At 37.5% G+C, this 22,942-nt stretch overlaps 1 protein-coding gene across 6 annotated transcripts in view; it reads right to left on the bottom strand.

The window, feature by feature from the left end:
• The window catches only part of LOC139934256 (uncharacterized), a 72,907-nt gene extending 50,302 nt beyond the window's left edge, over positions 1–22,605 (bottom strand). Inside the window, exons 1-2 of one of the 6 annotated variants that reach the window (XM_071928475.1) lie at positions 22,544–22,605; positions 22,142–22,359 (exon numbers count right to left, since the gene is read on the bottom strand). In XM_071928475.1, coding sequence (XP_071784576.1) covers positions 22,142–22,146 — 5 coding nt within the window. In that variant the 5' untranslated portion in view covers positions 22,147–22,359; positions 22,544–22,605. Of the gene's footprint in view, positions 1–2,540; positions 2,857–10,053; positions 10,439–14,960; positions 15,462–22,141 lie in introns of those variants that run through there. The other 5 variants (XM_071928473.1, XM_071928471.1, XM_071928472.1 and 2 more) reach the window with 5 other exon arrangements.
• Between the last annotated feature and the right edge of the window lie 337 nt (positions 22,606–22,942).

Genomic DNA, 22,942 nt, shown 5'->3' with positions numbered 1-22,942 from the left:
TACTTCACATTACAGGGAATCGTTTATCACAGAGTGTTTTAGGGCCTATAGTATACGGGACAGCTTTCCATTGGTGTCTATACCCAGAGTAAGTACCCAGTAAGTTATTATACTAACACTTATTTTGAGTAATTAACCAACAGTGTCCAACTGCCCAGTGCCTTTAAGGCTGACAAGGAGTAATTGCATGTGTACACGTATTAATGAGGAAACAAATGATAGCAGATTAATTATTAGAGCCACAACTCATGTGGTCTGAACTCTGACTACATGTCTCATACCCAATACATGCATGGAATGTGACTGAGTCAGACACGATGCACACTCACACTATATTATAGTGGGTGTTGAGTTACTTTGTATTTTGTTTGTTTCTTTTCACACTCAGTAATCTAGATGGAATAGCATGGGGACACACAATAGTTTTTGTGTTCAAATATAGTTACTGTAGGTTTAACAGCAATTATTAATACATGAATGATTGAGAATGCTGTATTATTGTATGTTGGCACATGCACAAACTAATCAGTGCACCTGTTGTGATATCTGATGTTTATTTTAAACCATTTTTAAATGAATTTTGCATTTTATACTGCTGTTGCTGTTGTTGGTTTTTTGGGGTTTTTTTTTTGAGGGTGTGTTGTACAATTTTCATGTCAATCTGCCATTGAGCAACAAATAGTTTGTTTGTATTGTAATGAATCGATAATAGTAATAATATAAAGATAATAAGTAATTATATATTTTTCAAAGCACTGTTGAATGGGAAGCAAATGTGGTGAACTATATCTGAAAAAAATTTGCTTTCAGAGTATTGCGCACATCATAGGTTTAGCAAGAAAATAAGGCGGCCAGCTTGCGTGTCACCATGGATTTGCATTGTCATTCCTTATTACAGTAGATACCACCAGAAGGTACATGTAGGCATGTCTTTTTGGTGCTTAATGTTAGCAGTGCTTAGAAATGGAATCTAGCGCAGTAAGCACAAACCAGCCAGAATACGCAATGTCTATAACTGATAACTGTTCTTGTTAGGGCAAGGCAGTTCTTCCAACCACCTCTGTAGGGGATATTCAAGGCACAGGGCAACAACCAAAGGCATGGAGGTAGTCTAGCTCTATGGTTGAATGGATCAGACCTGCACATTCTCTAATGTTTGGCCAATATTTCGCACTCCAGTACATTTGGAGTACGTCTGAGCCCTGGGGGATTTTGACACAGTTTCCCTATTGAACCATTCACCATGGAACCCCAGGGGTGGATTTCACAAAGGTAGTCCTAACTTATGACTAGTCCTAGGCAATGCTATGAGATAGGAACAGTCCTAAGTTAGGATGAGTTACTGGTCCTAACTTAGGACCAGTCCTATCTCTTAGCATTGCCTAGGACTAGTCCTAAGTTAGGACTACCTTTGTGAAATCCACCCCAGGGCCCTTTTCATGGCTCTGCTTACTGCTGAGTTCAGCACTTGCAATCACCATTCTCCACTTACTGTGCAAGTGCCGAGTTTCTGAGCTAGCTGTGTAAGCATACGTGTAAGCATGTGTAAGAATGCCTGTTAGTAGTAACATGGAGTATGCAAGCATGCACGCGCACATGAATAAATTCACTGCTTGCTTGTATAATACGCTTGTGTAAGCGCAGAATTCCCTGCTTCCATTATGGTAAGCAGAGCTATGAAATTGGGCCCTAGTCATCACACATATAAAAGACACCAGCAGTAGTCACACCAGAGAGATTTGGTTACAAGGTCCCTATGACACATAACTTCCTTTTCCTGACTAAGGGCTAGACTCGTTCTACTTCAACCATTATTTGTTCAGAGAGAAACATACATTTAGAATTAGAAAAAGTGAAGTAAATGCATGAATCTATGAAGTAGGGCGTATAGGGCTAATGGGGTTGCAGAAGCTGACAGTTGAACCCCATTTTATGTCTCCAGGCCAGACTAAAAAGTCTTCCAAGTAGGCGGCTACAGTTACGGCTACGGCTGTTGCTAAGGGTGCTGCCAAGGACATACTTCAATGCATGATGAAATGTAATTCTAGCCGTAACCATAGCTGTACATGTAGCCACCAATTTGGACACAGCCTGAGTTTCTGTGAAGTAATAATTAGGCTAACTTAAATTTGAAGGTGTAGGCACAATATAATTTTTTAAATTACAAACCTATTAAGCAAAAATAAATTGTGTTAATACATGTACCAGTAAAACTAGATGCATTTAAAGTCGTAAATAATATTTCAAAAAAGGATGTGGTACATGTACATAGTATAAACCTGTGGGGCCTATATACATGTACATTACATTGTACTTCATCATTCCATAAACATGCATCTAAAATTGTAAACAAGTATTGAGTCTTTACTAAAAACAAATTATCGGATAACTGCAAGTTAACACAATTCATTATTTTAAAATGTTAGGCCTATAATTTACTGTGTGGCAAGTTGTATAGCTACACAACTCGTCCATTGCCTACATGTAGTGTGTTTTGGGTATAATATACAGTTACAAGTATCTGTGACTCAGACACTTACCTCATTGTAGTCTTATAATGTCCAGACTCTATAATCAAGAGTGGAGTAAAAAATATATGGATAGATTCAAACCACTCCACTCTTGGCTGTCACTCTCGACTGTCACACTGAACTGTCCAACGCATGTACAAACCAGTCACAATCGTACAGTCAACTCATACAAACTGTACTTCCTCCACACACACGTTATTCAGGCGTGTGACAGGCTACCGGTGTGCCCCCGTCTCGTCACACTGCTATGATACATGTATCAATAGAGCTGTAATTCTACACAGCTGACCCAAGGACTGGGTTGTATTTTTTGATTATTGATTGCTGGGAGAATCACTGTACAATTAACACAGCTGTGATTCAAACTAGTGCTGTGTGATACACCGATACACCGGTGTTTAGTCATACACATCAGACATACATGGTACATTGATTAGATACTGTATGACTCTACTTATCAAGTATGTGATGTGAGGCACCCATACGTCGTTTCATGTTATACACGTCTGTATGAACCATCTCTCCATAATACGTACCGTGTATATATCGCTCTTAAGATATGATAACCAATGAAGTACAATGTACACATTGCACATAATGTATAGAGGACAAGGATACATTATACTATTTTTTTAGTATTTAAAGGCAATGGAACCTATTGGTGATTACTCCAAAAAAAATTGTTAGCATAAAAAACTTAATTGGTAACAAGCAATGGAGAACTGTTGAAAGTATAAAACATTGTGAGAAACGGCTCCCTCTGAAGTAATTAACGTAGTTTTCAAGAGAGAAGTAATTTTTCACTAGAATAATTGTATTTGATTTTGTGACCTCAGAATTAGATTTTGAGGTCCCGAAATCAAGTATCTGAAAGCACACAACTGCAAGGGTGTTTTGTGACAAGGGTGTTTTTTCTTCCATTATATTCCATCTCGCAACTTCGACGACCAATTGAGCTCAAATTTTCACAGGTTTGTTATTTTGTTTTAAAGCCATTATACACTTTCGGTAAACAGTATTGTCCAAGTCCCACACTTCGTGCACAAATTATATATAAAATAACAAAACTGTGAAAATTTAGGCTCAATCGGTCATCGGAGTCGGGAGAAAATAACGAAAAAACCCACTCTTGTTTCCACGCGTTTCGCCGTGTCAAGACAAGTGTTTAAAATAAATCCGTAATTCTCGCTAACGAAAATTTATATTGTTTTAATGTTTTCTCAAAAAGTAAAGCATTTCATGGAACAATATTTCAAGAGAAGTCTTTCACCATTACCTTCTGTAAACCCTGTAAGTTATGTGTAAATCTGTGAACTTTTTTTTTTTTTTTTTTTTCTGTACCGAAAGTGTATAATGGCTTTAACTAGGAAGACAGGTCTTTGAAAAAATTGTACACTGTTGGTACTGATCACTGTACACTATTGGTACTTTTTTCCAATAGTGTACAGTTTCCTTAAAACTGTGTAATCAATTAAACTGAGCACAGTAAGTACATATGTAAACTCAATTATCAAACCAGGAAGAGAAACACCCTTAAAAACACCAATCAAACTGTAAATATGATAAAAGTATAACAATGTCTATTAAACAAACACACCATCCATTATTAAAGACAACTATGGTTTTTAACATTACATAATGTTGTTAAAAGGCAGTGGACACTATTGGTAATTACTCAAAATAATTATAAGCATAAAACCTTACTTGGTAATAAGTAATGGGGAGAGGTTGATAGCATAAAACATTGTGAGAAACTGCTCCCTCTGAAGTGACGTAGTTTTCGAGAAAGAAGTAATTTTCAACGAGTTTGATTTCGAGACTTTGTGTAACAAGGGTGTTTTTTATTTCATTATTATCTCGCAACTGTGATGACTGATTGAGCTCAAATTTTCACAGGTTTGTTATTTCATGCATCCTGATGAGATACAGCAAGTGAGAAGATTGGTCTTTAACATTGTCATTAGTGTCCAATGTTTTTAACACCAGGCCTGGAATTACACAAATACCACAGAGGACATAGTACCCTTCAAAACTTTCTAAATGAAGTGCCCTTTGTACAATGAAAATGGCCAAGTTGCCCTTCTCTCATATGAAATTCCTGGCCTGATACACTATAGGACGACAACCTGGGTACTCGTTTATTGTGCAATCCTGGTTGAAGGAATTACTCTGAATAATAATAAAGAACATTTAATAGAGCGCCGGTATCCGCCTCAGGAAGGCGCTCATGGCGCTTGAGGAGAGAAAGACAAATTAGGACAAATTAGGACCGGTCTCACAGGCCTCGATAACGATAACAATAACGATAACGAAAACGATAACATTAACAATGCACGCCCTCGATTGGTTGAATGTGCATGGGCGTTGTCTGCGTGAAGCAAATCAACCAATAGAATGTGCTTTCATTGCGTCGTTATCGTTTTCGTTATTGCTGCAGTGTGACTCGGCCTTTAGTCTTATGGTACAATCATGGAGCTATGTTAAGAAATACATTAAACCAGACTTTACATAACATTTGTACAATATTATGATCCTGAACTTCCTTATAAAACCATTATTACGGAGGATTGTACCAAGAGTGTATTGAGTATTATATTGTAGCATATTAATTTTGGTTTTACCCTGAAGATCGAGTCACACTGCAGCGATTATGAAAACGATAACAAGCATAATGCAAAGAGAACGGCAATGCATTCTATTGGTTGAATGAGCGAGTGCGTAGTCTACGTGGAGCAATTCAACCAATAGAATGCGTTCTCTTTGAGTTGTGATCGTTATCAGTTTTGTTATTGCTTCAGTGTGACTCGGCCTTTACTCGGATGTGTAGACAAAAATTATTTTTGTGACACTGTTTTACTCATTTCTTAAAAACTACAGCACCTCAGCATGAAATATTTTAAGGGAAGCTTTCTACCACCATTATCTTCAAACCGAGTAAGTTTAATATAAATTTGTGGACATTGTGCTAAATGTGTTCTGAACCCTTGAAGTGAGGTACAGTGTACAAGTGTATTATTAATACTATAGGGGGGCCTACGTACTAAACATTTCATATTGACGTCAGTTTCACGATGAAATACTGTGATGAAAGGTCAATATGAACAAACAACGCGACTCTGTACCGATACAAACCCATGCCTTATTAGTTAACCATCATGAACAACCTGTTCTAGTTTGAACGAATGGAAGGATATTTAATTTCGGTCCACAGGAAATGCAATTCACAGGGGAAAGGCTACTTTAGCATGGGCAACTAATTCGATAAATCAAAGATCCTTTCACTGAAAAGACTAGTACACGCCCCCCCCCCCCATCCTCAATGTACATGTATTGTAGTTTTTACACTACAGCAGACATGAAGAACATTACAATAAACTTTATATATAAGGTGTTCATGTAGGTAGAAATACTTCTACAACCATGGTACATACAGTGTACATTTGCATACGTACATGTACTGGACACTGTAGGCCTACAACAATGTACATCTACATGCTTAATGTACATGTACAATGTGCATGTAGCCTTCATAGGGACTTCCCCCAATCCCCATGCTGACACTGATTTTGTAAATCCTGGGGTGCGTTCCACTCGCGCAAACGACTCGCAACTGTTCGCGCAAACGTTTTTAATCTTTGGAACGATTGGTGCACATTACGCGATGTCAATATGGCGACGCCCTGAAAGGAAGATGGCGCGCACCGTACGTAGTATTTTTTAAAACTTAGTTTTTGCCGTATGTAGTCCTCTTTTCTACATCATTTCTTCAACTCATGAACTTTGTTACTTTAAATCTTCGTTATAAATCACCGAAAATGCAATGTAATTATGTTTGTGACAAAGAAATCATACTGTATGCTTGTCCGCCATTTTAAAAACCACTTGCCAACACCTCAGAAGTATGTTCGCCTAAAGTTGCCAACGTTCGCCAACGGTGGCAGCACACAACTCGTTCCACGTTCCACTCGTTGGCGAGCGTGTGCAACTGTTGGCAACGTTTGCACGAGTGGAACACACCCCTTGTTTGATGAGTTGGTATAACCATGGAGGTAGTAAGTACATGAACATGTACCTCCAAGGGTTAACCTTAACAGTTCATTCAAACTTCACAGACATCTCTTAGCAGAACACCATTGTGTACCTTTTCCATTGGTTTCCCATTGTCCCTTTTCTTTAATCTTTTTTAAAAACATTGTGGGGGCTTAACCCCACTATGTGAAAAGAATCCTTGAAACAAGTTCAGCCCCTAGCTAAAAATAACACCGCACAATGTAGTTTTGCATTATAGCCTATTTGCATCATGTACAGTGTAGCCCATTATTCATAAAAGAAGACAAGTTTTAAAATCTCTGTGTGGAGACACTTGAGTACGTGATTGAGGAAGAATCTCATTTTTTCAAACAGTTTCACTGAATATTGTTGACTAATAAGTAGCTGGATTTCCCAAAAATTATCTACAAGCGTTTAAAAAAACAAAAAGGTCAATTGTCAGCTTGCTACATTTTTCCACTCTTTCCCACCAACAAAATAAAAACACAAATAATGATGATGTACATACGGGTGTATGTATCATAAAGGTAAAGTATACCTCTGGTTTATGGAACCATTTTGATCTCATGCAATAAAACAAACCTGTGAACAATTCATTGCAAAAGGTGGTAGCGTTTTAGAGATAAAAATATGGAGCGATTATGTCCACACTGAAAGAAAAATCCGAGTAGAAATGTATTCCTCTCCCTAGAACCACATTCCTTTGAAGGGAATTGTTTCTCAAGATGTTATACACTATCAACAGCTGAGCAGTTCCTACCAAGTACAAGTACATGTATGTTTTTATAGTCATTCATTTTTGCAATAGTTACCAAACTGCAGTAGGTATACCCTCCCTTTTTAATTGAAAAAATAAGAGAGATGCATCAAGAAAATTGAACTATCTCACAAAACCCTAAAAAAGAAAAAAACATGTTGCCTGACAGACTAGCGTCCATCGACTTAAATTCATCCATCTAGGCATGATGAATCAGTGCCCTAAGGGGACCTTTCCCTCAGCGTGTGTGTAACCTTACGTAACCCAACGTAACCTTGCGGACATATAGGATGATGCCCCAGTCATCTTCTCCACAAATAAGATTTGTGTACAGTATTTGGTCTGCTTGGATGCAGACCTGATGGTGCAGAATGATGCAATAACAGCGCAAAGCAGCAGCTGCCCAAGACGTGAGTAGACACAAAATCTGGCGCAAATGCCCGGAAAAAAAAACATTTTGTACTTCGGGGGAGAGAACCTTATAGAAAACGGTGATTGATTTACTTCCAAACAACTGCTTCGCGTTTTGATATGATAACAGCCTAATTCAATTTTATGTTTGTAAATTATGGCAGGGTGACATCTATAAAAAAAGCTCTTCGATGAACATAACCTGTGGAACTTTAAATGGATTATTGGTGTGCTGGTATAGGTTTTGTTTCAAAAGATGTTTGCATAAGGGATAAAGATTATTATTTGTGTTTAAACCATACATCAGCATCTGAGAGATGTTACTGCCAGTATTACTTCTCGGATTCAAATTTGATGGGGGAAAAACAGACAAATATTTATCTCAAAATGCGTTTTTTACTACCGAAAACTTGTAACTAAGAAGTGATTACCAAAGAAGTGATTACCAAACCTATGCTTTCCCTTTCATTGAGGAACATATGAACAAATTACTAAGGACGCAGTACAGAGATGTACATTCAGGCACTAAACTGAAACCAAAACACTGAACAAAAATATTGAAATGATCACGCTTCAGTAATGGTCAACATTTACATGTATAAGGGTAAAGTTAACGATAGTACTTTGCCCTTGTATGTAATCCATGATCCCTTATGGAAACAAATTGAAAACAAAATTAATAATAAGAAAATAACAATGGGAAATAATTCATAGTGCTGACCTTGAACAGACACTTTTAGGACAAAATTCTGATTTCATTTTTGTTTTATTCATATGTCCTTAAATAGCCTTCTTAATGGGGAGGGGCTTTCTTAATGTTAGCTGAATTGGTAAAACACACACGCTAGCTATGTGCCAATGGAAACTAAATTTCTGTACCGGTATATGTTTATTTTGCAATCTAATTCTAAGGGCTAGTCACACTGCAGCAACATCGAAAACGATCACAACGCAAAGAGAACGCATTATGTTGTTAAAATGTTCTATGCAGAATATGCCCACGCTCATTCAACCAATCAGGGGCCTGCATTGTTAACATTTTCGTTGTCGTTCTCTTTATCGAGGCCTGTGTGACCAGGCCTCTATTCTCTACGGTCGATTAAAGGGTCTGTATACGTTTATTGAAACCCTTCAAATGACTTAATCCTACATAATGTATGTATATTTTATACAATCATGAAAATTTTATTTCACAATGTGGTCGCAATTTTGAGATATTGCTGAGAATCTGGACTGAATATGTCCATGCAGCTAGAATAATCCCTAAGAATACACATAATCTTAGAAGCGATACCAGAAATGTTTCTAATTTTATATTCAAATATTGGGATCTTCGAAACGGAATGTTTCTCAAAATTTATTAAATACTATCCAAAGCTGCTACACTTCTTACCACATTTAAGTTTTAATTGATGTCGAAATTTCAGGTTTTCCTATTGTATAAAGACCCTAAATACAAGAATGTTTTTATTCGCGTATATGTTTTGTATTTTGGCTATTGGCTCAATTGGCAATGGATCTGTTACACATTTCTTGGCAATTACTAATGCAGTTGAGTTTATGACTTGGAAAACTAAATAAAAAACTGTAAAAAAAACATTCGTTTGTTGTGCTTGTCTTTACTAACCTACATCACAATATTTTTTCAAAATCAAACATTCTTCGTATTTATTTTGTACTTGGGAAGAGAAATGCATTGAGGAAGAGGAAAAACATTTTGGGGGGGTCTCAACATTTTTTATTTGCTTGGAAAATTTAGAATTTTTTTATTTTGATTGCAGTTTGATCAGTATGCAAAATATATTTGTTTTCTATGAGGAAATAAAAAATTAAGAAAAACAAATAATAAAATAATCATGTAATCCAACTTTGTACCTTTGTCAATGTATGTACACAAAACAATAATAACAAACAAATTTGTAAAATGTATAATTTTTAGTTAAAGCTAGGGTCATAGATTGATAAAAAATACTTGAAAATTAAAAAACATAAAACCTACATGTACTTAGTGTTTCCCATTAAGCTTGCTCCACATCAAGCAAGAAAATCACTTTCAGTTTGATTTTCACAGACAAATCAAACAAAAAGACACATGATTTGGTTGCCTTTTTTTTTTCTTCAAACGTGGTCGTTGAGAAGTACACAAAACATCTAGAAATTCACAGTGTGTACATATACATGCAGCTTGCAGGCTCAAATGTGTAATGTACACAACAAGTGTACGCGCATGTACTGGCAATGTAAAGTGCACTTAATTACACTGTACGGCTTGTTAACACTCGACAGCTCTGTGTTCATACTCACTGTCGCGTTTCTGTTGGATCCCGCCCATAGTTGTTGGGTTTTGTAGCTGACAAGTATGGTGACAAGTATTTATCCTCCTCCACTGACTTGCGTTTTGGTATCTCCGGCAGGGGAAGGTCCGGGGGTTTGAGCATCCGCTGTCGAGGGGGCACGACGGGCGGTGAACGGTGCAACGTCGCTCGTCCGCTAAGACCACTGACATGATTCACCAGTTGACTCGATCTGCCATCACCGCTACCGGCACGCCAACCGAGACTTACCTCAAGTGTAATTTCAGCGTTCCACGCGGACATGTTAAATGTAGGCCTCTCTCCTGAAGCCAGTGACTTGTAACAGCTCTTCTAATTATTAACATCCTTTAAGGCAACTGAAACAGTCAGTCATCTGCAGAACGTCCCATGCCGACAAAAAGAAGTAGCCCGTTCGAGTGTACAAAATCAGGTTAGACCGCATCAGTAAACTTCCTCACATTATTGTACTATGATCCCAATTGTGGGACAGGTATTTTAGAACTGTCCGACAAACTTCCGAGAAACGTTCCAGATGAAAACTTGACAAGATATCGCGATAAAAACCGCAGTGAGAAGATACACTTCCTGTATTTGTCATACAGAGGAGGATCAACCTTTAGTGTGCCTGCCAGCGCGCTGCCCGCCAAGTATAAACCCCTAAAATGGGAGTGCCCTGTGTCTGCGAAAAGACCCTCGGGGAGAGAGTGTACATAATTACATTTTGGGCAGCCAGGAAAAGGGTCTCGGGATTTCAGAACTGATTACGTCCTAGTGGCTAACACCTGAAACATATCTGCTCTGATCAACTGTTAATTGGAAATTTTTCCTGTTTGGATTTACGGCAGTTGATAGCAGGATGATGAAAATTAGATGGAGCAGGTTGTTCTATTACAACAACACTAGGGGCAAGGGGGCGTTAACAACACCATCTCCGTGGCGTAATCATCATTATAACAAACCAGACACATGTACTGTACAAATTGAAAAAAGGGATATCATATAAACCACCTTCTTTTTGCAACTCAATGCACATCATTATAACAATAATCCTACCATTCATGCACAAAAGGTATCCCAACGCATTACAACAAAATTATAAAAATTCTACCAAAGATCATTAAGTTGAAACATGATGGCAAGTCTGGAAAAATAAGTCTGATTATTTTAATTCAGTAAGTGAAATGACTTTGAAGGATTGGATTTGAAAGGGTGCACTGAAACCTTCCATAATGGCAGAAGAAGACAAACTAGGCCAAATTTCATGGCTCTGCTTACCGTAAGCAAAGAATCAGCACTTACAGAAGCAGGGAATACCGTGCTTACGTGAGGCGTACAATGTGTTTCAAGGGTTAGCCAGGAATTTTGCTTGTGCGCGTGCGTTCTTCACGTTACTGGCCATTTTTCGCTTACACGGCTAGTGCAGATGTTCGGTGCTCGCACTTAAGCGAAGAATGATGATCGTAAGCACATAATTCGCAGTTGGCAGAGCCATGAAATTGGATCATAGATCTTGTTGAGGGTTTTGTGAGAATCCTGGTATCTGAGCTAAAGCGGATCTGGTATGGGGTGATAGGTTCAGAGAGGGGCAGGCCTGGTACTTCACGGAGGCAACGAAGGCGATTGCCTCCATGTCCCCTGGTCATTGCCTTGGTGCCCTTGAATAGCTCCAGTACAAATTTGCAATTTCATCATAGGGTGCCCTTTACCAAGAAGAAAATGCCTTGGTGCCCTTGCCCTTTCAAAAACGAAGCATACAGGCCTGGAGGGGTGCTCTCATTCATATAGGAAGCCAGAGGAGATGATGAAGGAAGGGTGAGATGTGGTCAGATTTGTTTGTTTGCCATTTTTAGGATTGCTGTTATGGAGTCATTGGATGTTCCTTTGATGTGCCTTTGCTGGACAACCCAGACAATCCAGAGTTTTTATATGCATGTTTTGGGTGTTTAAATTACCGGTAATAATATATGGAAAAGTTTGCAGTAACACCATGTAAGGAATATCTCTCAATGAGTTGGGGTGGCTCTGAATTTCTGAAAAGAACCGTTGGTTTCAACTTAATGTTTCGATCAGTATGCTCTGATCGTCTTCTGGAGAAAGCATCAATATTCTTCAACAAGGTCACATCATCACATACTGCATAAATCTTACGAATTCCTTGCCCAGTGAATGTTTCACTCCATCCTACAATCTACATTAGACTGTTTTAAGAGGAATATCAACTCCTACCTTCAGCTCTTCCCCCAAGTTATTTTCATCCTAAATGTTTTCTTCTTGGAGCCCCTTACCACAAAGTTGCCTTTAGCTTTGTTTGGGGCGAACTTGCAGAATTGTATCATGTTTGGGGCAAACTTGCATTATTTTATATTTTTATTATAAAATTTACAATTTGTAAGGTAGGCCTACATGTACGTATGTGTTTACAATCAATAGACTGTGCAAGTCTCGCACGTAGCGAAAACGAGAACTTAATTCGAAAAAAAGGATATTTTTGTACAAAACCAAATTGTATTGAAATTGTTATTTGTTAAAAAATTCGTAAAGATTATTATTTTTAACGTACTTTTTGTATAATTATTAGTTTAATTCGTGTACATAATAATTGTTTTGTTTAAATTAACGTAAAAATTATACATTTATCGGGACGAGGATCGCTGTTCGACATCGACCTGGATGGTTTTTCTAATAAACCCCGTTTGTGAATCACGGCCAATTGGTGCGATCATCACATAGGTTCAGCGATAATGGGAACGTCAATTGGGTAATATTCTTAATTGTTTAGAGTAAACCGGAAACTGGAGGTCAAGTTTTTTTCTTTAGTTTTCTTCGTTAATTTGTTGAATTGATTTTACTTTTCTGTTTTTAATTACTTATTTTTACATTCCCAAGAACATATTCACTTTTTAGAGTCATAACTTATGTTAAACTAAAATTATTGACAGAACAAAATCTCCCCAACGTAAAACTCCATTAGGTTGGGACCACAATGGTCCCGGAAGTTCAATTTCTCGCGAGACTTGCACAGTCTATAGAGCAGCTACTGCCTCAAACAGGCCATATACTGTAATGTTAGGCAGTTTTTTCATGGTAGGCATCAAAGAAATTCCTACTGGCACATTTCAAAGGGCACCAAGGCAATGAAAAGGGAATGGGGACAACTCTCTCTATTGCCTCCATGAAGTATTGAAGTATTTAGGTATAAAGTAGACATTGATAGCTCTTCTCAAGTTCATTGTGCATATATACACACAATCATGAGCTGTTGTTCTAATTCATGAACGTACACAAAAGAATGCAGCGGATTAATTTCCTATTGACACAAGCTCTGTTTGAAAGGGTAATGAAGCCAAAAAGAGTAAGCCATGATGAAAAGGCGCATACTATTCATCCAGTACCGGTTCAAATAGCTGGAACCAAATACTGTCATCAATCACAGATGGTGAAATACCTGTAGCTCATATTTGCCTCATTCAGATCGAGATACTGGCCGATGTTGGAATACCAGACAGGGCACAGGGAGCAACTGAAAAATACCATGTCGCTCCCAGAAGTAAAGTAGTGGTGAAATTTCACTTACTAAACCGCCTTGCCTTGGTTTAAAACAAACAAATGTCACAGGAGAGTCGATGATGAGTGTACAATGTTTAAATAAGGAACTTTCTAAAATGTAATTTTTTTTTTCTTTTTCAAAAGGGAATTGAAAACATTTTCCACTGAGTTAGAGTCAGCGAGTAAGTGTACGATGTTTTGTTTTTGTATTTTCATTAATTGTAAGGAAATCTCTGTGTATTTTTAAAACGGGAAACAAACACTTTTTGCACTGAGATAGTAAGCTAATTCATGACATGTTGGAAACACTATACAATTGTTGCACGCTGTGACTGGGTCCATGGGTTTTGTACCCGAGGGGGGAAAATGGCACCAATCAAACTTCACAGTTTGTTACTGAGGTATAACAAATTGGTATGTAGTACAGTAAATGACATGTACACATTCGTAACAAATTGATTTGTATGTTGAAATAGAGTCTGTTTGGTACATGGCAGTTTGGTACAGTGCCCCAAAAAGTTGTTGGTATAGCGGCTCAAAGATCAAAAAGTCTGGAGGGTTGCATGCACTTATCCTAATGCCTTGGTACAATTAATCATTAACCATTAATATGAAGGCCAACTCATGGAACCAAAGTTGACAATACCCACCAGACTGTATACTAGGCTCCTACTGTTTACCAAGTAATCCAACCAACAATACTTTGTGGACTCAATACTTATGCATGCACTTCAAATATTGTTAAAAAAGACAGAAAAATTGCTGATAATATTTTGCTTAGTTTATCAACCACTACTGCGTTGCAGCCAGGAAACAACCAGATGTGATTTCATGCAACTTACTTCATGCACAAAGCTTTCATTTTTTTTCTTTTTTAACACCAACTTCCTTATTGGACCATGGACGCTGGAAGAAAAGACCTCGCCATACATGTAGTTCAACTACATTAAGGTGACCAGACTGCTAAGCTTTTTATTTTATACTTATATATTTTTTTTTTACCTGCTACCTCAAAAAACTGTGGACAAACCTGGTATTTATCAGGGAACAATATCCAGCAATTTTGGAAAGCAAAGTATTCAGACGGAACAGATTTTGTGCGCAGTGAATGCTATTATTGAGTAACAAATGGTGATTTTTGACTAGCAACTGATACAACTTGTGTAGCATTTTGCTCTGCTATACAAGGGAAATCATTCACTGTTTATTACTATTTATTACAATTTAAATAAACTTAAAACAATTGACCAGTTAAAAAAAAAAAGAGGCATATTTCGTCATTTAAAACCTTCTGCCAGCCTAAAGGGCATCGACAGCCTAAAAGCGCCAAGCCAGAAAGCAGACCCTTACCTGTTAGACAAAGTCTTTCCCCTCGCTACCCTTACAGACATTCTATTATTGTGCTGTACTGGCCGGAGCGGGTTCTCAATCCACAGTGTCCCCTGTTCCTCCATTATGCCAACCAACTCAAGAAGAATCTAAAATCTACTCACAGCGACCCAACTAAAGATTGCACCCTCTGATAATGAAACACAGTGTTTCTGAAAGCGAAACTTGCGACTTATATTTCAATTGTTTAGAACTTACTACTTTGCATTTTTACACACTTTACATTTTCATAACCTCTCTCTTTCTGTAAACATGAACCACATTCCATTATTTTTTTGATCCGATAAACGGCAATTTCTAACACAAAAAGTATAAAAACGGTAATGCTGTGGACCGAAACACAAGACGTTTTCCTCTACAAATAATTATAAGTTTTGAGAGAGGGTGATAATAATGTTAAGTGCACTTGAAGTACAGGAACTTTGTGGCTACACAGACAATTTGCAGATCACAATCTGTCTTACTTTCTTTCATACTACAGGCCTACATGACCTTTTCACTTATTTATGCAATTCCCATTACTTTAAGATGTACAAAATAATATTATCAATTGTACATGCGATTTACATGTAATCGAAAAACCTTAAATTATCTTTTAATTTGCATTCAAAGTGCATTTTATACATTGTCCGTACATCATACAGGAGTAGCAGTGAGTAGACATGTACACTTGTACTGTCATACATTACACAGTCAGTGTCATTCATTAACAACAATTGTATGAATCATCCACACATAATCAAAGAATATTACTCAATGGCAAAGAGATGTACAATAGTTTTGAATGCCCAAGGCATCCGCAGCAATAAACGTACTGTAGCAAATTAGACTTGTACGATGAACTGAGTACTGAATAAAGTGACGTAAAGTGACGTACATGTAGCTTAATGTATGAAAAACTGAGTCTATATTTAAGGTCTTGGCTGGGTTCAGTACTTCAGCAGTGGCCAGATGACGAAAGCGGTTTACTTATTCATAATAATAATAATAATAATAATAAGACTTGTAATGCGCACATATCCACCCTGCTGGGTGTTCAAGGCGCAGTAAAACCAAAAAAAAAAAAAAAAAAAAAAGAGTTCTCAGAAAAACACACTTTTAAGTCACTATACTAGCCAAGAGCCCCATGAAGAGAGAAGACAACGACGAAACTATAGATGTGGGAAGACAACCCCAGAGAATTATTCCAAGGAAAACCCACGCAACAGGTTTGAACTGAAAACCCAAATCCACATAAGGCCTCGAGAGGATTCCAACCAGAGTCTTAAAGTTGGAAGGCAAGGAAAGAAATCACTACCTCAACCCCTGACCGCCTCATGTGTATGCCTTGAACTGGCTAGACGGGTCTTGATGGTTGCTATTGATGGGTGACCTTACCAACTCAGACAAAGGAATTTGTAGCTTCATTTATGAATGAAGACAGATTCAATCGGGCAGATAGGCCTACTGAAAACCCAAATCCACAAGTACAAACGCCTCAACAGGATTTGAACCAGGGTCTTAAAGTTGGAAGGCAAGAAAAGAAATCACCACACTAACCCCTGACCGATCCATGTGTATGCCTTGAACTGGCTAGACGGGTCTTGATGGTTGCTTTTGATGGGTGACCTTACCAACTCAGACAAAGAAATTTGTAGCTTCATTTATGAATGAAGACAGACTCAATCAGGCAGGGACTGAAACCCAAATCCACATAACGCCTCGACAGGATTCGAACCAGAGTCTTAAAGTTGGAAAGCAAGAAAAGAAATCACCACACCAACGCCTGACCGCCTCATGTGTATGCTTTGAACTGGCTAGACGGGTCTTGATGATTGCTATTGATGGGTGACCTTTTGGTTACCAACTCAGACAAAGGAGTTTGTAGCTTCACTTATGAATGAAGACTGAGGAGACAGGTGCTAAGTAAACAATCGACTCATCCCAAAATGTGGCAGATCTATTTTGGTCAAGTTGGCTTTGTCAAAAAGCGAGGCTGAGGGGATTAATACACAGCTTGAAGTTGCCAAGTACCGTGTAAATTAGGCCTATAAGCTTACGTTTAATATGTAGAATCTCCTTTTACATTTTTCCACAGCACATAGATTCTCTCGATTAAAAGTGTAGTGTAAAATGGGGCTAATCATTGGCAGATTGCAGTTTATCAAGCTGACTATCCTTGGTTTGCTTTTCAATTGCAGTTTCTTCCTAACTAATAATAACAGTAATAATAGTCATACTAATAATAATAAGTTTGTTTTGCGCCAGTATCTCTTTATCATCTGCAAAGTTAATATTACTGGTTTGTTACACACTACCTAAATTGAGCTTTATCACTTTGTCATTTAAATGGACCATGCAAATGTTCAGCATGTTGTTATTGTTGTTTTTGTTAAACGATAAATTTTGAATGCAAAACATAGTCAATGATCCGACAATAAATTTTATATTCACAGTAGCAACCTGGCTGACTACAGTGTGTTGGAAAAACCAGCATTTAAAAAGCATTTCGTCTTCCAACAAGGAAGTACATGTTGCACACTACCAACCAGTTACAATTAACAGGAGTTGCGCAGGGAGAGGGGAACAAATGTTTCGAGAAGAAAAAAAAACCCAACCCAATTCCAATTGGTGTAAGTAGGAAATGCAATATATCCTGTTGTATATTTTGGGGTGTGTGTTTACACCGAATGCTCATCCTGTCCTTTCACCCCACATCCGGGTGAGCAGGATCCGTACATTGTGCTAAAGCCTAGATCTCTTCATTTAAAGACACTGGACACTATTGGTAATTGTCATAGACCAGTCTTCTCACTTGGTGACATATCTTAGCATATATGCATAAAATATCAAACCTGTGAAAATCTAAGCTCATTGGTCGTCAAAGTTGCGAGGTAATATTGAAAGAAAAAACACCCTTGTCACCGAAGTTGTGTGCTTTCAGATGCTTAACTTCGAGACCTGAAAATCTAATCTTTGAAAATTACTTCTTTCTCAGAAACTACGTTTCATGCAGAAAGGTTTCTCAGATTGAAAGGTTGTTGAATTCCTCTCTCTAAAACCACCTTTGAAAGTAGATATTTCTAAAAAGGTTATACATTATCAACAGCTGCTGTACTTTTTATCAAGTAAGTTTTGTTTACTGAACTATTGTTATTTTAGAGAAACAGGTAATTTTTCACAATTTTTTCTTCTTCTGAGAACTTTAAGACTTTTCTTCAGGCATGAAGCCTTTCTCAGGCTCATGAAAGCACACTAAGTCTATACAACACTTGAGGGTGTCTTTTCTTTTATTATTTTCTTGCAACTTTCTTGCTCAGAGCCCAATTTTTCACAGGTTTGTTATATTATGCGTAAATGTTGTGAAACACCTAGTGAGGATACTTGTCTTTGACAATTACCATAACTGCACCCTGCCTTTAAAAGACCACAGATATCAAGGGGTTCCAGGGCTCCAGGGCTCCACATAGCTGAAGCCTTGTTTTATTTTATATTCTTATTTTATATTCTCATTTCATTGGGCAACATGGATCATCACAACAAATAATGAAAAGAAATTTAATTGATGACTTCTGTAAATTTTGATCCAATTGTTTAAAAATCTGGTAATAATTGTGATAGTCAACCCATGCAATTATTACAAGTCAGTGACAAAATGCCTGTACTAGCATTCAAGTTTTAACGATTTTGCTGTTTTATGCCAAAGAAATAAACCAAACAACACATTCAACTCTTTATAATAAAGCTTGAATTTGTACGAATGCAGTATACAACTAGTTGACACTGACCCCTGACCTCCCTGCTGTGCATGATGACACAAGTAAGCTTAAGGATACTTAAGAGATTTGAATAATTGTTGGTGCTCTGGTACCTGCTACAAATTACAATGACTTACTTCAAGTCATATGGACACACGACAGCTTAATTTTTATTCCTGGGACTAGAAACAATTGCAGTTGCATGCAGGCCTAGTATACAGGCATGCACAATTTGAAATTGAAAGAAAAAAAGGGCAACAGCCAAACACACAAATGTGTACAGTGTTGTCCAGTTTTTCTATGTGGCTACAAGTAACAAAAAACAAGAAAGTCACCTGATCAATGCTTGAGATCATGAATGCCCATCATCATACTGTTAGATAAAACAATTCTAAATGGCTCAACAGTACCAAGGCTGTTCCTATTTTTAAGGAGGTTGCTATGTATATAAAAGCTTGACCAAAATGATGTGACTAAGCACAACTGCCTTTACTTCACTCTGCTGGGGGTCCAATTTATATTGTGACCAATACCAGTCCTTGATTATTGTATTAAAACCCGGTTCATACTTCCTGCGAAATCACAGCTTCATTTTCGCTGTAAATGTTCCACAAGAGTACAGCACAGCTCTACTCATCCGAATTGTTTGTTGTGAATTTGCCACATCGAAACTTGCATCCCATTCGCATTCGTAGGAAGCAAAACGGAAGTTTTTTACGGGCCTTAAACAGTCATTATCTATCTAACAAAAAAAATTACTTTAAGTTATTGTAGACTGTCCGCTGATACAGAGTACAGGTTCAAGATAGAGTTCTCTTCAACCAAAATGGCCGGCTGCAATGCAAGTTAATGGATGATCCATCCCTAACTCGTAGCTGCTGATTCAGATAAGGGTTACCGGAAAAAAAGGTAAAAAATGTTCTTATTGTCCCATAATCAGAATTGCTTTTGGAAAAAAAAACCTTGATACCATGCTTAAATTACTTGAAATGAAGTCAATAATTCAAAATGAAAGTGCAATAGGAAGTGCAGTCACAGTAATATGTGTGACCTTTTGTTTTTCAAACTGTCACGTTCTCTTTATGGTTTAACAATAACAAGATAGCTAGGATCTGGAACTGGGGTGATCCGATTTAGTAATTTGAAAAACATGTGACCAATCTGCCCAACCTGATTAAAACAGGGCGTCAAAAGGAACCACCAAAAACCGCTCTGACTGTGTATTGTTGAATGCCACTGAAGCGTCCTTTTTTCTAAACAATTAACAACATGGAATCCAAACAATTCTGAACTTCATTGTTTACTACAGTCTTATTTCATTCATTACAACTGTACACAGGCCGCACGATACTTTGAGGAAGCAATGAATGCATATTGCCCCCTTGTCATTGCCTTGGTGCCCTTGCCCTTTCAAAAACAAAGCATGTACCAGTACAGGACTGTGTACTGTGCTTGGCACTATGTGAGAATGGTGAGGGCTTCCTGCTGACTTGTATTGTACTATCTGGACATCATGCCCACTGCCCCTACAGCATGTATAGTACAGGATAGCGACACGGGATAATGTACTGACTGTTATGCAATTTCAGAGGCATGTTATCTGGCTAAATTATAAAAGCAAATAGTTCTATCTCCTTGTGACTGTCCTGTTAATGAATTAGTAGGCCTAGAGGATTTGAAGAATTGAATGTGATCCCAGCAGCCATTTGCGATGCTTCAATGGGGCAGCAGAAAATCATATTGTACAAACAGTACAATACATCTTTTTTTAAATAAATCCTTTGTTTCTTATTGCCTCAACAATATAACCAATCGTCAATTATGATGGTATTACAGTGTAGTGCAATGCATTGCAATATATCAGGATTACAACACTCTGCTCTGTTACTCTGTTAGAGTTTGTGGTGTTGTTTCAAATCAATCAGTAATCACCTTAAATGCATTGGGAACAAAAGAAAAACAATTGCCTTGAAGTTGATTATACAAAGTTGAAGTAGTGAAACTTAAATATTGTGCATCACTTGTATTGCTCTTTTTGATTCGACTTTTAAATGGCAAGGACAACAAGGCATTTTTTCCTTGGTAAAGGGCAACCTTTGAGACAACCTTTGTAAATTTCCAATTCTACTGCTGGAGCATTTCAGGGGCACCATTTACTAAACTTCAAGGGCACACCAATATTAATTGCTTGATTTCTTTAAAACTATTTTGTTTTCTGGAAGCCGTCCAAAAAACACAACATAAGCAATTCATATTGGAGAAGGTAACCTATTTTAAGGTTAATTGGCAGGTTGTTACTTTTTGGGGGAATTCGCTCCGGGATCTGGTAAGTTTTTGTCCTTTTTCTTAAAAAATATTTTCTCAATAGTGTTTTGAGTGTTCATAAGACATTGAGGATTACGTTCGTGCCCTTAGAATTTGTGTTATGATTTTTGAAAGTGGAAAAAATGGGGCAATGTATGTGGTGACTAGCTGTCGAAATTATACGTGTTGGACCAGATTGTCGTTTGCCGCTCGAGAGAATCTCGTAACCCTCCACCCTAGCAGCCGTCCGGAGGAGGGTTACGCTTCCTGCGGCCTGGCGGCCGTCAGGAGGAGGGTTACGTTATCGCAACTATGAGTTGTACTGGAACATTCCAAGGGGCACCAAGGCAATGGCTCAGGGATAAAAGGGCAATTGCCTCATCAGATGCCTCATGCAGAGGTCTGACATCTATTCAAATAACGAGTGATTTAATGTACAGACAAGACATACATGTACTGTACATTTGTTCATGGCAACTCCAACCAGGTAACTTTGTACATGATATAAGAAGATAATTGGATTGGGCAGTGCCTACATATTTACACATACGAAACTCTATAAAAGTATTTGTCAGTTTCCTATCAAATTTGCTCTTCTTACACACCTCCACAGAAAAATGCAAAATAACCATGATTGAGGAAATCAGCTTTAGTATTCATGACAGAGATCCAAGTAATACAATAAGCTTCTAGTTCTATTTTTAATTAGCATTAGTTAGTTCGGAGAGAATATGTGTGATGTTAATTTAATAACTTGATGAACCTAAAGCATTACCATTAGATTATTTAGAGTAACAAATAACAAGAAGGAAACAATAAAATGTGAATTAATTGAAAACACAAAGCATGAACGATGTTGTTGTATGGTTGATTTTTGAATTGATGATTAAGATCTTTCATGTTCATTTAACTTGACATTGACAACTTGTCATGCATGTTGAACAATTTTAACATCTTAGGTATTATTAATAACAATACATTCATTTCAACAATAAAATAAAACAACAAATTACAATGTATGCATTAAAACATACATCATTACATGTACAAAAGTAAACAACAATAATTTATTTTTGATTGTTTACTTTTCTAAAATCTTACCTCATTTTGGGGTTTTCTTTTGTTCTTGTGAAGACAGACAAATCAACAAAGATTAGGCCTGTGCCAGCACAGTTTATTGTATTTTGTTAGGCCGGTAGCCGTGACCGCAAATTCAAAATGTACACCACCCAATCCGATCCACACAGACGTCTCCACACACACTAGCGGTAGTCCGACGGGGGAACACAACACACAAAACACGGCTGGCTTGCGGTTGGCTGCATGCACGCAGTTCACGGTCACACACCACAAGAATGGCAAATCGGAAGACAAAAATAAATGTCTGTTAAATTAAAGTCAAACTGATCCAATAAACTGCATGCATTTGATTCCAAGTTAGGAACAGACCAATTTCGATTTGAATGAGAGTGTAAATATTAAAAGGTGAAAATAAATTTAAACCTTCAACAGTCTTGACGTGAGCAGTTTCTCAACAAGCCGGACGCCCATCACCACAAATCGCCATTTTGTGTGGACGATGCTATTTCTTCCAGGGGGGTTTCGCTATTAATTTCGTGTCGATGACAATTTAATGCTTTTTAATACATAAGATAACCCAACTAAGCAATATTCAATAACATATTGAACAATTTCAAATCGGTCAGAATTATATATTAATCATACAAAATTTACAAGAGTATTTAAATTAGCATAAATATTATTTGTGTGCTTTGCGTTTGTTTCAAATCAAAGTGAACTGTCCCACCTTCACACGCTGACGCTGTGAAAATAGCGCCCTCTCGCAGCCACAAAATTAAAAATGGTACCCAGACGTAAGTATGTATTGATGGTTTGTAACTA

This window comes from Asterias amurensis, chromosome 1 (assembly GCF_032118995.1).
Source record: "Asterias amurensis chromosome 1, ASM3211899v1".
Taxonomy (NCBI): domain Eukaryota; kingdom Metazoa; phylum Echinodermata; class Asteroidea; order Forcipulatida; family Asteriidae; genus Asterias; species Asterias amurensis.
This window is presented reverse-complemented; position numbering and strand designations above follow the sequence as displayed.